The following is a 17,931-nucleotide window of genomic DNA, read 5'->3' as shown; positions in this document are numbered from 1 at the left end:
AAAAACTTATTCCTGACATCTCCTCTGTACCTACTCCCAAGCACCTTAAAACTGTGCCCTCTCGTGCTAGCCATTTCAGCCCTGGGAAAAAGCCTCTGACTATCCACATGATCAATGCCTCTCATTATCTTGTACGCCTTTATCAGGTCACTCCAAGGAGAAAAAGTCGAATTCACTCAACCTATTCTCATAAGACATGCTCCCCAATCCAGGAAACATCCTTGTGAATCTCCTCTGCGCCCTTTCTATGGTTTCCACATCCTTCCTGTAGTGAGGCGACCAGAACTGAGCACAGTACTCCAAGTGGGGTCTGACCAGGGTCCTATATGGCTGCAACATTAACTCTCAGCTCCTAAACTCAATCCCATGGTTGATAAAGGCCAATGCACTGTATGCCTCTTAACCACAGAGTCAACCTGCATAGCAGCTTTGAGTGTCCTATGGACTTGAACCCCAAGATCCCTCTGATCTTCCACACTGCCAAGAGTCTTACTGTTAATGCTATATTCTGCCATCATATTTGACCTACCAAATTGAACCACCTCACACTTATCAGTGTTGAACTCCATCAGCCCAGTTTTGCATGCTATCAATGTCACCCTGTAACCTCTGACAACCCTCCACACTATCCACAACACACCCAACCTTTGTGTCATCAGCACGAATTCATCCACCTTATTCCAAATACTATGTATATTTAAATACAGTACCTTCAGTCCTGCATTCTTTACCCTTTTGAATTTTGCCTCTGTGGTACAATTTAACTCTTTTCACTATCTATATTTGAACCCAATCATTGGCTTGTCCTTCCTTACATTCATATTACACCCTTCACCTACTTGTAAACCTGCTGGCTCATCCTCAGCTCGAACATATTGGTTCTCATCCCCCTGCCACATTACCTTAAACCGCTCCCCACAGAATTGTGAGGACTTATCTACATAATTGTGGGGAATTCCACCAGGTTCCTGACTTGAGCTCTATAGCTGGTAGAAAAGCTTTGGAGTCTCAGGAGGTGAGTCACTCTCATATACCTCTCCTTATGACACATGGAAACTATGGAGTACAGTAGTTAATTTCCTATTAACTAAAATAAAATTATTTTATGTATTGATCTATTTGTAGAATTTCATTAAATCTATCTGCAGGGAAATTGAAAGTGACATCATCATGATGATGATCTAACCCAGTGGTGCCCAACCATTCTTTGGTTATCATCCACTTGGCTCCCAGACCACATCCCCAGAGCCCCTCTCTCCCGTTCCAGCCATTACGTAAAAACTATAAAGAATTTTGATTTACGTTGTACAGTGAAAGAAAATCTGAATTGCAAATTCAAAGCAGTGACAAATAATTGCAAATATTATTCAGATCTATTTAAAGTTAAAATAAAAATTATTTATTTAATTACAGTTGAAGCAGTTTTCATCAACAATTTTAGAGCATATAGTAGCCCAACTATTCACTACTTCATTGCTTTTTCACCTTTCACTGAGATGGATGAGATTGGTGGGGTAATATCAGCTTCTGAACATCAGGCTGAATGTCACTCTGTAAGTGTCTCAGATCCCCAGTAATCTGCGGTTTGCTCATTGCTTTCAAACAAGTTGGGTGACTGCACTGAAACTGCGTTCCACTAAATATAATGTTGGAAAGGCAATAAAGAACATCTTGAACCTCTTCACATTCAGAGATTTCTTTCTGCCACCAAAAGTCTTGATATGATTTTTTTTGGATCTCGGCTTCAGTTCAAAGTCACCTTGTAGCGAGATCAGTTCTTCTTCCATCTTTCCTGGTGAACAATTCCAAGTGTTCAGGAATGGATTTATTACCTAATCTAGAATTGGGATGTAGAGAAGATCCTGAAATCTCTCTGACTTGTCTTTTTGCAGGTCACCCAGGTGGACACAATGTACTTGAAAGTTATCATCTGGTATTATTTCTTTCAGAGAGGCTTGGAAATTGGAAAGGCTTGAAGATCAACGTTGCACTTAAATAGGGTTAACTTGGACAAAAAAGTGGCGATGGCTGATTTGACTTTCACTACGATTCAAAGCATTCCTTGCAACTGAAGTTTGATTTCATTAAACCCTGTGAATAATTCTGGCAAATAAGCAATGTCATGCCTAATATTTTTGAATTGATTACTGAATAAAGCATTTAATTTTTCAAAAAATTTTATCACAGTTTCAAGAAGTGCATAAAATCATCTCAGGCAGATTCCCTTTGAAAGCCATCTGACTTCTGTGTGCAGAAGCAAGCATTCAAACTGTTTACCATTCTCAAATCAAAGCTCTCTAAATAGTCGGGGATTGAGAGCTTGGGACTTTATTTTAGTTGCTGCTGTGATAACAGTAGTGATTTGTGTAGCTGATCACTTAGGTGTTTTGCGACAAGATGTTGTCTATGAATTATATAGTGAATGATGAATCTGCTGTGCACAGCTTTTTTCAAGAAAGTAATAACCCCACAGTGGTGTTGTTGGTACTCCATCTGTTGCCCAAGCAGGAATATTGGTAAGCTGAATGCCATTCTCTTTGAAAGATACTGTTTCTAGTCCTCTTGCAAATAACAACTCTTGATCCACGCTTTCATCTTTTATGAAGTGAACGTAACCAAGAATCAAAGAGTTGCTTCCAGGCAAATTGACTCATCTATCTGCAGGACAAATTCAGTTGTCCTGATGTATATTGTACAATGTATATTCCACATTTTTTAGACATTTCATCTATACATCTTTGAACAGAGTTGTCACTGAGCAGAATCACTTTAATTAAAACTTATGCAAAACCTTACGCAGAACCTCCTTTACTGCTGGCAGAATCAGTTCTTTTCCAATTGTATGGGGTTTTCCATATTTAGCAATGAGCAATGAAATGGTGTATAAAGCATGCAAACGTTTTGTTGTGAATTGCAGGCAAATATGTTTTGAAGCTTTTTCCATCTCCGAAAGAGATGAAGTGATTATGTGATCATTGTAATCACTTATAAGGCACTGAGGATCAATGCTTATTATAAGCAATGCATTTCTTAAACTAAGCCTGTAGTCCCTCAGACGCCCCCCTGCTATTGAGCCCTGCCCCCTTTATCTTTATTGTCCTCTTGGAAACCCCATCACCCCCCCCCCACCCGGGAGCAATATCACCCACTTTGGTAACCACTGATCTAACCTCAATTCCTTTAAACTTTTTCACTATAGCCTTTAAACTGCTAATGATGTCATACAGAGTTTATATTAAGACAACTGCAGCCAACTCACAGATTTTATTTTAGTTTGTCAGCTTAGGCTTATATTATAGCTATGAACATTTCAGTAAGTGGTTCAAACTATCATGATCTACTGAATTTAAACAATTGTTATATTGGTGGTGTGCTTCTAATCAGGGTTTGCCTGCCCTGTATTTGTAAATTTCATATAAATCCAATAAAATATACTGAAAAAAAAAGGCAACTCTGGTTATTGTTGAGTTTCAGCTGAGGAATGCAGATATACCTGTATTTAAACCCCTCCACAAACCAGGGAGTTGTGGAGGGAAGAAGGTTTAACCTTTTATCTACTTGTTGCCTTTTGCTGTTTCTAACAAAGCAATTCATTTCTGTATTGCAAACTGTGTCAAAGAATCCTGTTTTCTTTTAAATGATGAAATTTTACAAAATACGTATTGGAAGACAGAAGGAGAGGAAAAATTGCTGAGCACTGAACTGAGGTGCCTAAATAAACTGGTGGATCTTACGTAGAGTCTTGGAAGGGTTAAAGTATGTCACTAGATATGTCCTTGACATATGCACTTTTCACAAAGGTCTTGTCGATTTAGCAGTTGGTAGAGCCTTTCCTTGTTTTACTGCTAATGGCTTTACAATTTCTCTGAATTTGTGGATGACAAATGGGGAGTACATCATCTATTATAGATGGTTTGTTTTTCTGTTTCAGACTACATACTATTGTGTAGTTCTGTGCTCATGGGTGTTAAAACCAAGCAAAGGCATTGCCTTAGTATTGCTACTGTGCTGTAGATTTTTGTGTTCCTCCTTCTGTAGAGTACATATTTCAAAAAAAAAGGCTTACTTCTTCAACAATTTGGAAACTAATACAATTGATTCTAAAATATGGTAAGTCACATTATTTTTATGAACCAGATCTTTGATGTTGATAATCTGTTTATAATAGTATCTATGTTCATGTGTTCTTCATGAGGGCAGTTGTTAGTGCTAACTGTATGCTCAGTGGTAACAAATACAGACCCTAAGTTTGTACTAAAATGCTAACGTTGGCATATTTAGCAATATGAACATTTTCTGAATTGCCATCTATTTCTGAAGTGCAGTTTATTCACATCAACTTTGCAGTTTTATTTGTGATTCTTAAATTGAGCAGTTACCAAAGTAGATTGTAGTCACTTCTACCACCTAATTGCTTTACAGTTAGATGTTAATGTTTACCCCGATGTTTGAGAGTTTAATTATCACCTGGTATATAAAAATACCTCCAATTATTTATTCCTGCTATCACTGTAATGGAAATAAAACTCCTATCCTTTCAATGCAAGCTGCAACCTGCGTAGTGCTGCATTTTATTAGTCACTTCTTGATGAGTTAAACTTCCAGGGGTGTTATTGAGTATAAAGTTGATATATTCAATCACACTCCAGGATATATGCACACAATTCAGGTAGCACTTTAGTGCAGAGGAAATACTGCATTGTCAAAAGACACTGTGGAATATTAATCCTAGAGCAATCACATATAATTTGAAGAAGAGCCAGCTATTACCCGAGTCAATGATACTCTCTTAGCTTACAGTTTAAAAAAATCAATCACCTGGTCATTCATATCATTTACTGTTTGAGGAACTCTGCTAATTAGCTATGTTTTTATATACTAGTGATTACTGCACTGCAAGAGTAATCCAGTGGTTGTGTTACACTTTGTGATACCATTCGTTTGGAAGAAATTACTGCGTAAATATTCTCTTACTGTTACTGCCACATCTGTAGTTTCTATTTTGTATTCCAAAGGCTTGCTGCTTTACTTATCAAGGTACTTCCTTTTTCTACAACAAGAAACTGTGAATTAATTCTCTTTCATCTGCTGCTTTAAAAATATGTTTTATATATCAATTAATTATGAAGAATAAGGCAAGATATAAGAATAATTTAAAGATGGGAGACACTTCTATCCATCCACTTGGTTTCATCCATTTGTGTGGCCAAGCCCCCTATTTGATCTTTATGATAATGTAACCACTTTTTCATTTCTCACTTTGCCTCCAGCATTGCTCAACTTGAATAAATGCCCCACTAAGAGATATTCGATAGTGTCCAGGAAATTCATTCAACTCCGGTCCAAAGTGAAAATGAACTTTAACTGTGTTCTCTTCTTTTGTTTCCCCCAAAGGAGAGCTTGATAGAATGTTTGTAGCTGGCATTACCAAACAGATTGTGAGGCTGCTATTTAGAGGTATTTCTGGAGTTTTGGAGTTAATTAGATGGAAAATGTGCTGATGTGGTAGTGGAAAGCATTATGAACATTCAAAGTGAAATTTTAATCCCAACTTCATTCACCTTCATTTCATTAAAAATAAAAGGCTGGTGCAGTTGTCAGCAACCTGAAGAATAAGATAGAATGTTGACTGATAGCATATCCCAGAAAACAATGAATGATAAAACGCCATCAGCTCATCAAACTATTTTGGTTTTATCAGCTCAATTTATAGCCTACTTAATTTTGCAGCAATAGTAATGGCGAAGAAAACCTGAAGAACAAAAAACTAACTAATAGTTTGATATCAACCACGTGCGTCAGATATATTAGATTTCTTCAGCGTGTAGGCAGGAAAGACTGCAGAGGTGGCAACCATGCTCTGGAAAATGATGACAGGAGAGCTATCTCCAAGATGTCTAAGTACTGAGGTCCATGGCATTTGTAAACTGAGCATTTAACAGGGGTAAAATATTCACTTTTTGCATGAGTTCAATTCCCAGCCAATGTATTAGGTTTGTTTTTTGGTATACAAAATTATGAGGGGTATAGAACCATAGAACCATAGAACACTACAGCACAGAAAACAGGCTATTTGGCCCTTCTAGTCTGTGCCGAAACATTATTCCACTAGTCCCATTGACCTGCATCCAGTCCATAACCCTCCAGACCTCTCCCATCCATGTACCTATCCAATTTATTCTTAAAACTCAAGTGAAATTTCAATAAAAAATAAATTACAAAAAAATCTTAAGCGTGAGCCCGCATTTACCATGTCAGATGACAGCTCGTTCCACACTCCCACCACTCTCTGAGTGAAGAAATTCCCCCTAAGCCTTTCCCCTTTCACCCTAAAGCCATGTTCTCTTGTATTTATCTCTCCTAATCTAAGTGGAAACAGCCTATTCACATTTTCTCTGTCTATACCCCTCATCATTTTGTAAACCTCTATCAAATCTCCCCTTATTCTTCTACGCTCCAAGGAATAAAGTCATAACCTGTTCAATCTTTCCCTGTAACTCAACTCCTGAAGACCCGGCAACATCCTAGTAAATCTTCTCTGCACTCTTTCAATCTTACTGATATCCTTCCTATAGTTAGGTGACCAGAACTGTACACAAGACTCCAAATTTGGCCTCACCGATGTCTTATACAACCTCCCCATAACATCCCAACTCCTATACTCAATACTTTGATTTATGAATGCCAGGATGCCAAAAGCCTTCTTTACAACCCTGTCTACCTGTGACACCACTTTCAGCGAATCATGTATCTGAACTCCCAGATCTCGTTGTTCCTCCGCATTCCTCAGTGCCCTACCATTTATTGTGTATGTCCTGCCTTGATTTGTCCTTCCAAAATGCAACACCTCAAACTTTTCTGCATTAAATTCCATCTGCCATTTTGTGGCCCATTTTTCCAGTTGGTCCAGATCCTCCTGCAAGCTTTGAAAGCCTTCCTCGTTGTCCACAAAGCCTCCAATCTTAATGTCATTAGCAAACTTGCTGATCCAATTTACCACATTATTATCTAGATCACTTATATAGACAACAAACAACAATGGTCCCAGCACTAGTCACAGGCCTCCAGTCTGATAAGCAATCATCCAGTACCACTTTCTGTCTTCTCCCACACAGCCAATTTTGAATCCAGTTTACAACCTGTCCATGGATACCTAGTGTTTGAACCTTCTGAACTAACCTCCCATGTGGGACCTTGTCAAAGGCCTTACTAATGTCCATGTAGACAACATCCACAGCCTTTCCTTCGTCTACTTTCTTGGTAACTTCCTCAAAAAACTTTACAAGATTCGTTAAACACGATCTACCACACACAAAGCCATGCTGACTATTCTTAATCAGCCCTTGGCTGTCCAAATACTTGTATATCCGATCTCTCAGAACACCTTCCAATAAATTACCTACTACTGATGTCAGGCTCACCGGCCTGTAATTACCTGGTTTACTTTTGAAGCCTTTTTTAAACAATGGAACAACATGAGCTACCCTCCAATCCTCAGGCACCATAACCGTGGCTAAGGACATTTTAAATATTTCTGCCAGGGCCCCTGCAATTTCTACACTAGTCTCTCTCAAGGTCCGAGGAAATATCATGTCAGGCCTGGGGGATTTATCTACCTTTATTCGTTTTAAGGCAGCAAGCACCTCCTCCTCTTTAATCTCTATATGTTCCATGACACTGCTGCTTGTTTCCCTTCCTTTCATATACGCTATGCCAGTTTCTTGAGTAAATACTGATGCAAAAAAATAGTTTTAAGATCTCCCCCATCTCGTGAGGCTCCACACATAGACGACCACTATTATCTTCTAGGGGACCAATTTTGTCTCTTACTATCCTTTTACTCTTCATATACTTGTAGAAACCCTTTGGGTTTACCTTCACATTATCTGCCAAAGCAACCTCATGTCTTCTTTTTGTCTTCTTGATTTCCCTCTTTAGTATTTTCTTACATTTTCTATACTCTTCAAGTACCTCGTTTTTTCCTTGTTGCCTACACCTGCTGTACACCTCTCTCTTTTTCTTAACCAGATTGCCAATATCCCCTGAAAACCAAGGTTCCCTATGCCTGTTAGCTTTGCCTTTAATCCTGGCAGGAACATGCAAACTCTGCACTCTCAAAATTTCGCCTTTGAATGCCTTCCACTTACTGATCACATCCTTGCCAGAAAACAATTTAACCCAATCCACTCTTCCTGGATCCTTTTTCACTTCCTCAAAATTGGCCCTTCTCCAATTTAGAACCTTAACTGGAGGACCAGGCATATCCTTATCCACAATTAACTTGAAACTAATGACATTATGGTCACTGGACCCAAAATGACAGGGAATATGCAAACACACTTTTTCCCTTGAGACTGGGTGAGAATACAACCCGAGGTCATTGGTTAAGGGTGAAAGGTGAAATATTTAAGAGGAACCTGAAGGGTAACTCTCCACTCGAAGGATGGTGATATGTGGAATGAGCTGCCAATGGAAGTGGTGGATGTGGGTTCAATTTGAACATTTAAAAGGGAGTTGAATAAGTACGTGGATAGGAGAGGTGTGGAGGGCTACGGTCCAGGTGTGGGTCCATAGGACTAGGCAGAATGATAGTTCAGCACAAACAAGATGGGCCGAAGGGCGTGTTTTTGTGCTGTAGTGCTCTATGACCCTATGGCTCTATGTTATCCCGAATTTACTTATAACATTCCACACTATAACATCATTTGAGAGCAAGAAGCACTCTGTCAAGTAAGAAGCTGCTGAGCAGAATTTGGCAAGTTACAACTGAACAGCAGTATTTCAAACATTTTAAAATTTGAGACACACAAGGCTGCAGATGTTGGAACCTGGAGCAACACACAAAATGTTGGAGGAACTCAGCAGGTCAGATAGCATCTATGGAGGGAATTGGACCCTTGACATTTTGGGTTGAGGCCTTTCATCTGGATTTTTAAAACTGTGGTTCACTGTGTAGCAAATTGCAGCAAAAAATCCTCTCAGTAAAATCCTAAGTGTACCCATAGCTTCTGATGTGCATGTTTAACTAATACCATAGAAACACTGTGCGAGGAGTGCGCCCCACACAGCCTTCCAATCTGTGCTTTGTAAGGCATGAAAATGCCTGACGCTGGCCTCTCAGGCCTGAGTCGACATCATCACCACCATCATCATCATAGAAAGGCTTGCCTCCTGTACTCCCGAATCTATGCAGCTTGAATAGGTGAGGATCCAACACGGATAACAAAGGATAGAACTTCAGAATCCTCATAGAAAGAAGCTCCTTGACTCATTTAGCCCGCATGTACTTTTTAAAATCCAGCTATTGTGTTCTCAGTTTCTTTCTCTGTAGCTCAGTTATTTTTGCACTTTGGACTAATCCATTTTCCTTCACATTAAATCTGTTTCTATCAACATTTCAATCAATCTATTCCACATCTTGCAGTGTCAAAAAGTTTTTATCTCATCAGTCCTTTTCAATAACATTGAATCTATATGCCCTCCAGTTCTCTGATATTCCATCATTGAATCACCACCTCTATTCACTTTGTCTGGACAACTTCGCTTCCGAGCAGCACAACCCCATATTGTTACTCAATTTACATGGACAGTGTACCTTCAGCCTATTTTCCCAGTAATAAGGATACAGCAGAGTTGTGAACTTGTTAAAGAAATTCTTTATCAAAATTATGTAACTTCTGTGCCACTGGTCCATCCACTTGAGCAAGCTAATTCCCAGCAGGGATTTGCAGCCTTTGCGAGGCCATCACAGGTTATGCATCAGATTTCATTCAAGAAACCATCCAGTCTATTTGAAACCATGAAAAATATTAATTAGATTTTTCTCTTATTTTTAGACTCAGAAGTCATGGATCGAAGACGTCTTCTATAAGCGAGAATGTGGAAAAATTATAACAAGTTCAAGAGATTCACACAGGTTAGATGCCTCGGATACACTTGTAAGGATTGGAGGAACTATTCCTCTGCAGTCAGGGGGAGCTCAGGGGTTATTGGTATTGGAAATGGTACTGTGGTGTTGGTGGTGGGGGTGGGGGGGTGTATTCGTGGAATGATTTGAAGATTCGCAGCTGAGAACCAGTAGAGAGAATCAACCTTGTGGGTGGGTGTGTTCTATCTTGTGTTGATCATAATGTTAGGTCCTTCAGTGAAAAAGAACTTCTGTTGCAAAACTGAAGAGAGAATATAGGAGATGCAGAAAATATAGTTTATAATGGCATTGATTTTAAATAGTATATGGATAGATTGTGGAAGAAAGTGAATATGAATTCTTCGTTATGGCAGGTGTCTTCCAGGATGCCAGATTTGCCAGAACCTGGTGCGGTAAGTACAGGAAATACTTCTGTCATTTATGACTTTTCTAAGCAATAGATGAAGTCTGAATTTCAGGTAACGAGACCAGAAATCCTTAGGCTTTGTGCTCCTCTGCAGAAGGGGATCTCCGTTTTGCTGCTGACCACTGTACTGCAGAAATCAGGGCCACCCTAATATTAATTGTTCTCCATGTGGGTGCTTGACAGGTTTCTGGGAGGGTGTGAGAGGAAGGCGGCTGAAGTTACAAAATATGGTTAGGTGTGTAGCAGAAGCAAGATGGAAACACTCACCTTAATGATCCTCCGGAAAGTCAAACATTTTAAGTCCATTTACAGCCTTCAATGGCAGTTTTGTGAGAGAATACAAGCTTTAGGCATGTTAATAACCTCTATTCCCTGTAATACCTTCCACTCTGATGTCCTTCTACTGTTTAAACTGAGTGATAGAAAGCAGGATATCACTACTCTTTGCGTTTTAGGAAAATGAGAGGTGATTATTTTGAGGTACACAACTCCATTTTTTGTTTGAAATCTAGAATTGCCTAAGTGGCCAAAACTTAACAAAAGTCAATCATTTTTTAAATAATCAAGAAGCGGGCCTTAAATAGACTCAAGGACTGAATGTCTGAAGCTGTCTGTGGGAGAGAAAACCAAAAATTCACCGATACCTAGTGTTAAATTCTCTGCAAAATGATGGGGGATTTTCAACTGTGGAATAGTTTGTGGTTCCCATGTTGGCCTCATGAACATGAGAACCCAATAAACCTGATTGGAAGCTAGTTACATTTGGTCCTAAAAAAAACAAGAAGAAAGATTAATTAAACAATGCTTCAACAGCTTTGATAGAATAAGATAGTATTTTATGTTTAACCTTCCTCTAAATAACGTGACTAACTAGTCCACACAATGGTCTGGTATATATAACCAAAACCCTTTAATTGCCTTTCAATGCAATTAAGCATTATAGTAAAAAAAATTGTGCTACCGTACTGTACCATGTTAAATTAGTTTTGCTAGTTTGCCAACTGAATCATACAGGGAGTCACCAGTAATTTTTGCTGCATTCCAGGAAAAGTACTTTTTTATTTTTGGTCATGGTAGGACAAATTCATCCATTTTTAATGGCAAGAATGTAGCAGAGTTTTTCTGATGAAACAATATACAGTTTTAGTTAATGAACATGATGTGTTTTAGTATGGTCCTTTCATTTAGGTTTGAGAAAATAGCTTGATAATAAATCAGATCAGTGGGAAGTGACCATGAGGTACTTATTTACCATACTAAATCAGGAGTAGATCTATCTCAGCTGTTTGGTACATAGTTACTAGAAGGCAAAAATCTGTGAAGGCATTGTGCCTGACAATCTTTAAGTTTGGAATAGAATTTGAGTTAATAATAGTGAATTTCTCCTCTACTGCCCTCGACAACTTCACAAGTCCCACCCTCAGCGACAAACTGCACCCTGCCTGTTCCTGTAATTAATAGAGGCTCTGGCAAGTTTCCTTGTAGCCTTCCACTAGATACATCTTACCAGATTTCTTTTATTTTCTCCCCTCTCACCTTAACTGTGCCCTCTCTTGTTCTAGAGTCCCCTGCCCTGGGAAAAACTTTTTGAGTATCTACCGCATCTATGCCCCTCAGAAATTTATAAACATGTATCAAAGGTCCAGGTAGGTTTATTATCAAAGTGCATATATGTCACCATATGCAACCCTGAGATTGATTTTCTTGCAGGCATTCACAGTAAAAACAAGAAACACAATAGAATCAATGAAAGACCACCATTGTATGGAGAACAATCAATGTGCAAAAGACAACAAACTGTGCAAATACAAAGAGAAATAAAGAATAATAATAAATAAATAAACAATAAATATCGAGAAAATGAATTGTAGTGTCCTTGAAAGTGAGTCTATAGGTTGTGGGAACAGTTCAGTGATGGTGTGAGTGAAGCTGAATGAAGTTATCCTCTCTGGTTCAAGGTCCTCATGGTTGAGGGGTACTAACTGTTCCTGAACCTGATGGTGCGGATCCTGATGCGCCTGCACCTTCTTCATGATGGCAACAGCGAGAAGACAGCCTGACCTGGATGTTGGGATTCCTTGATGGTGGGTGCTGCTCTCCTACGACAGCACTCTGTGTAGATGTGCTGAATGGTGGGTAGGGCTTTACCTTGCCATGCTAAGTTTCAATGAGTAAACCCAGCCTATGGAATCTCTCCTTACAACCACAGACCTCCATGCCAGACAACACCCTGCTCAATCTCTTCTGTACTCTTTCATTTTTAAGTAAATTCTTCCTGTAATGTGCCAACCAGAAAAGTGTACAATACCCTAACTTTGTCTAGATAAAGATTTTAAAAAATCAGATGACATTGTTTCTGGGAATATAGTACCTCTTTCAATTAGCTAACTTCAAGGAACTTTTTTTTCTTGTCAATTATTCTTGAAGGTTCAAATTAAACCACATTTTTCAATTTTTTTCCCTCGGCTGCTATGACTTACCTTGTCAAATTTATTGTTGGATTAACTTTTTTCCACCTGCCAAAAGTAATCTCACTGTCGACTGTCAATCATTTTGTGGTTAGGGCATATTTGTCGAGACTACCTGCATGCATTTATTTGCTTGCCTTCTGGTGTTTACTATTCTTAAAATCATGGAAATGGAATTGGCACAGCCAGGAAATAGCCATTCTGTCTTTTGAGCTTATGCAAATTCTGAGTAGCACAGTTCCATTAGTCACTCCCTACATCCCTTCAAAATACTCTCTCTGAATTGTCTAGTCAATTCCATTTTGAATATTTCCACCATCCTTTCAGGTATTGCATTACAGATCCTAATTACTCAATAGTTCAATAGTTCCATTTCTAGTCAGAGAAATGCATACAATATACATCCTGAAATTATTTTTCCTCACAGACATCTACAAAAACAGAAACCAGCAAGCACAGCTCCCAGTAAAGACCATGATCAACAGTACAACAAAAACTAATCATTCACCCCGGACAATTTGACATACCACAGGCTCTCTCTCTCTCCCTAATAAAGGAAAAAGAGATGTCCTTGTTTCGCAGCGAGAGAGGAGACATAACAAAACAACTCGCTGATTTATGATGTTAAAAGTCTGTCGTGCCACTTTTTTTCTCAAGTCCCCTTTACGAAAACAGTGTCTTGTACATTATTACCAACTCTCCTCTTAACCTTCATTGCTCCAAAGAGGAAAACAGTCAGAACTTCCAGAAAAATTACAGTATAAATTTGAAAATTTTAATCAGAAATCTTCTGGAATTTATGTGCTTCTGTGTTTCAAATTCTTACTGTTTAGCAACCAATTTTTAACAAATTCATGACCCGTTCAATAAGGTTGATTGTTGAATAACTATCATCATCCAGACTTTAATCTCTTCTCACTGCTGCCAGTGGGAAGGAGGTGCAGGAGCCAGGTCCTATGCTCCCAGGTTCAGGAACATTTAATACCCTTTAACCAGTGAACTCCAGAATCAGCATGTAAAACTTCACTCATCTTGATGCTGAACTGATCCCACAACTTATAGACTCACTTTCAAGGATGCATGTTCTCAGTATTATTTATTTATTTATTATTATTATTATTGTATTTTTATTATTTTCCCAGCTCAAGCTGGTAAAACCTGAGGTACAGACATAACCAAGCACACTCATTGGTCAAGTGGTAGGAACGTTCAGACTATTCTACTCGTGTTTGGCATTGTGGTTTTCTAGAGATTTATATAATTATTTCTGTGTAGACCTAATTGTTTACTGCTATTATATAATGACTTTGGGATGTTACCAGTTGTAGATATTACTATTGGGATACCCTGTTCATGTTCCATAGTCTTTCAATTTCCACTTTTTAATTCAACATACTTCTGGTGTTTTTCACTTATTGATTTCTGTATGTTAATATGTGTTTGGAATGAATATATCCACTAAATAAGTTGTTCTTGCTTGTTTATCCTGTATTATTATATCCGGACGGTAATTGTGGATTGTTGGTTGTAATATAATTTGTGAGACTCTAACTCTAAAACTGAATCAGACTTGTAAGGTATAGTATCTTTTATGAGTTTGCATTTTGATTTTGGTGAATGATGTTCTCACTTGATTGTGCCCGTGTAAATAATCAGATTGAGCTGAACTGCTGCAGGATCCTGTAATGTGCTGGATTGATTCTGGTTTCTCTTGGCATTCTCTGCATTTATTATCTTGAATTTGTTGACCTTTTATTATGTATGTTTGATTATGTATGTTTGATCATTTTTTGTGTTGACCACCTGGACCTGTATTGCCACAGGGAGCCCCTCTGTTTCTATGAAGAGGTCTCCAACTCTGAGCTAGGTGTTCAACACTTCCTTGTCAATGTCTAGTTTGCTCAGATCATGGGAGTATCAGCCATGGAAGATCATTCTCTTCCATTGGTTGACTTTTTCTTCTATAGTGATAATTTCTTCATCCTCTCTGGATTGTGCTTTCATTTAAGTTTAGTGGTGTGTACTTATCAGAATTGCGTATGCTTGCATGGAGTGCTGAATCCTGTTTTTGTTGATGAAAATATATCCTCGGAAGTTTTGTCTGAGTTGTGCAACTTTTTATGTCTGTTGCTCATCTTCCTCCTTCTGTCCTAGTTAATGTGTTTGTAATCTGTCCTAAGTGTGTTTGAGTGTACGTAGTGTTTTCTAAAATCTGTCATTTCAGTTCTTATTTTTCTTTGTATGTTTTGCAGATCAGTTTCAGATTATTATTATTATTATTATCATTTGTACTTGTATTTGCACAGGTTGTCTTCTTATGCAAATTGGTTGTTGTCTTTGTGTATAGTTTTTCATTGATCCCATTGTATTTCTTTGGTTGTCCTGCATGCATTCACAGTAGAAAAATCTCAGGGTAGTTAGTATATGGTGACGTTTATGTATTTTCATAATATACTTACTTTGACTTTGGCTTTCACTTGACTTTGTTAGAAATTCCCGCCAGAAAAACGCTCCATTTTATGAATAACTTTTTTCTGCTCTCAATACCTCTGTTCATTATTCTTTTGCTGGGTAGAGTGAGTAGGTGGATAACATAATCGCGTATACATTTTGTTGAACCATTTTTTCTCGAGCCTGAGTGCTTACTGTCCTTAACGAATACTTTCTTAACAAATTTTAAAGACATTTTAAAAGTAATCAATTTAAAATTGGATTCAACCATCTTTAAAATTGCTTATAACCTTTAAGTTAGTCCACCCATTTAAACTTCGCAGCCTCATACCATATTACAGAGATTCTACTGATTTTCTGGATGAAATTTAAAATCATAATCTGAACTGTTTAATTTCTGTGATAATAACTCTTCAGACTATCAAGCACATTTTTCCTGCACTTTTATCAATTATCAATTCCCTTATTTTGTAGTACAATCTTGTATTCCATGCCATGCTCCTATGGCATCATCTGTATTTTTTCCTGTGACTGTGTTTTATTGTTACCTTATATGTGCTATATTATCTTGTGTGGTTGCTATTGTTTTGCACCATGGCCCCGAGTAACGCTATTTTGTTTGGCTGTATCCATGATAATTCATGTGTGGTTGCATGACAATTGAACTTGAACTTGTCTGTATGGAAAGCTGTCAGGAACATTCTCGATGCGACCACTGAGATTGCGACTTGTGGAATTACAAAATGTGGGTTTTGCTGATAAGTATCCACCTTTCTACAAGTAAATAAGTGTAATGTATGCCTATTGTCTATTGTTGACGCCTTGATAAAATGGAAGCTAAAAGGAGACGGAAAAAGCACAATCTAAGCACCTGTTTAAAGAAAAGAGTAATGTTGTTATTTAACATATTCTTGCATCTCTTGAGAAAAATCCATCTTGAGGATGATTTTATTCTTACAATTTTTGGAAATAAATGAGATTCATAGTTTATTCAGCTTTACTGCAAAATTCACTATCTGTTGCAAATACAGTCATTCAGTCTTGTAGAATATTATTTGTTTTCAAACCACACCAATTAAACACTTGCAAATTTGCTCAAAGGCTAAAGTATTCTATCTGAATAGTAGTAGGAGTAGAAGGCAGCCATTGATTCCAGGGGATCATGGGATTGCGCCTCTGGTGGACTGTGTCCCCTCCTGAGTGGAAGCCTGGGTGGGAAGATTTGAAGAACCAGCTGTTGCCATGCAGCTGGTTCCCCCTCTCCACGTCCAAGGGAAGGGCAAGCGCCGATACAGCTTGGCACCAGTGCCGTCGCAGAGGTTGCCAGAGTGAAGTTGTAAATAACATCAAACTGCCTTAAGGATCCCGGCTCCAGATTTCTTCCTCGGGGTTTACTCCCAAAGCCTTTCCCATAGGAGGGTATGGCCACAAGGCAGTGGAGGTTTAACATATAGATAGAACAGCACAGTACAGGCCCTTCGGGCCAAAATGTTGTGCTGACCCTCAAACCCTGCCTCCCATATAACCCCTCACCTTAAATTCCTCCATATACCTGTCTAGTAGTCTCTTAAATTTCACTAGTGTATCTGCCTCTACCACTGACCCAGGCAGTGGATTCCAGAGTTTTCCTTCTCCTAGGCAGGCTACCGTCCAAGGCTGACGAGCCCCACCTGCCCAAATAACTGAATACATGATGGCAATTTATAAAATATCTGCTGTAACCTGTCCTTTTGTTGAACTCAAAAACTGCAGCTTTAAAACTGAGTTTCTTCTTTGTATTTTAACTGCAGATGCTGCTGTGGCCGACTGGTTGGGGATCACTCTGGCTTGGATAGTAAATTGCCCGTCTATTTATCAGCTCATGATAATGAAGAGGAGCAGTGGTGTATTGAGAATCACACCACTACGAGTCCAACTGATGCTTTTGGTACCATAGACTTCCAGGATGGTGCTCATTCCTATCGAGCTAAGGTTAGTTGCATTTAGACCACAAGGCCATAAGCCAGGAGCAGAACTAGGCCATTCAGCCCATCAAGTCTTCACCATTCAGTCATGGCTGATTTATTATTTCCTTTCAGCCCCACTCTCTTGTCTTCTCCACTTAACCTTTAACATCCTTACTAATCAAGAACCGTCAACCTCCACTTTCATTATACTGTACCTGATTACTTAGCCTCCTCAGCTGTCTGTAGCAATGGTTCACCACCCTCCAGATGAAGGATTCTTCCTCATTTCTATTCTAAAGGAGTGCCCTTTTATTCTGAGGCTGTGTCCACTGGTCCTAAATTCTCCAGCTACTGGAAACATCCTTTCCACATCAACTCTATACAGGCCTTTCCATATTCAGTAGATTCCAATGAGCAGGGGTGCAGTGCTAGCTGGAGCACGTGCGGCACATTTCTAAGAAAAAGGCCGAAATAAACAAGCTAATTAATTAGGTGTCGCCCAGGGTGATTTGAGTATCTCAGAAATGCTGATCTCCTGGGATTTTTATGCATAACAGAGTCTGGAATTTACAAAGAATGGTGCCAAAAACGAAAAAAATCCAGCGAGTGGCTGTTCTGTGAGCGAAAACATCTTGTTAAATCCACTCGCTGGATTTTTTTTGTTTTTGGCACCATTCTTTGTAAACTCCAGAGTCTGTTGTGCATAAAAATCCCAGGAGATCAGCAGATTCT

The 17,931-nt window shown here is 38.7% G+C and overlaps 1 protein-coding gene across 6 annotated transcripts in view; it reads left to right on the top strand.

Moving 5' to 3' along the window:
* LOC140211611 (transient receptor potential cation channel subfamily M member 6-like) overlaps nt 1–17,931 on the top strand; it is a 177,080-nt gene that overhangs the window by 35,295 nt on the left and 123,854 nt on the right. For 5 of the 6 annotated variants that reach the window (XM_072281519.1, XM_072281518.1, XM_072281522.1 and 2 more), the window contains exons 2-4: nt 9,837–9,916; nt 10,282–10,320; nt 17,044–17,224. In XM_072281519.1, coding sequence (XP_072137620.1) covers nt 9,837–9,916; nt 10,282–10,320; nt 17,044–17,224 — 300 coding nt within the window. The remainder of the gene's footprint in view (nt 1–9,836; nt 9,917–10,281; nt 10,321–17,043; nt 17,225–17,931) is intronic. The other variant, XM_072281520.1, reaches the window with a different exon arrangement.

Source organism: Mobula birostris, chromosome 17 (genome assembly GCF_030028105.1).
Source record: "Mobula birostris isolate sMobBir1 chromosome 17, sMobBir1.hap1, whole genome shotgun sequence".
NCBI classification, from domain to species: Eukaryota; Metazoa; Chordata; class Chondrichthyes; order Myliobatiformes; family Myliobatidae; genus Mobula; species Mobula birostris.
This window is presented reverse-complemented; position numbering and strand designations above follow the sequence as displayed.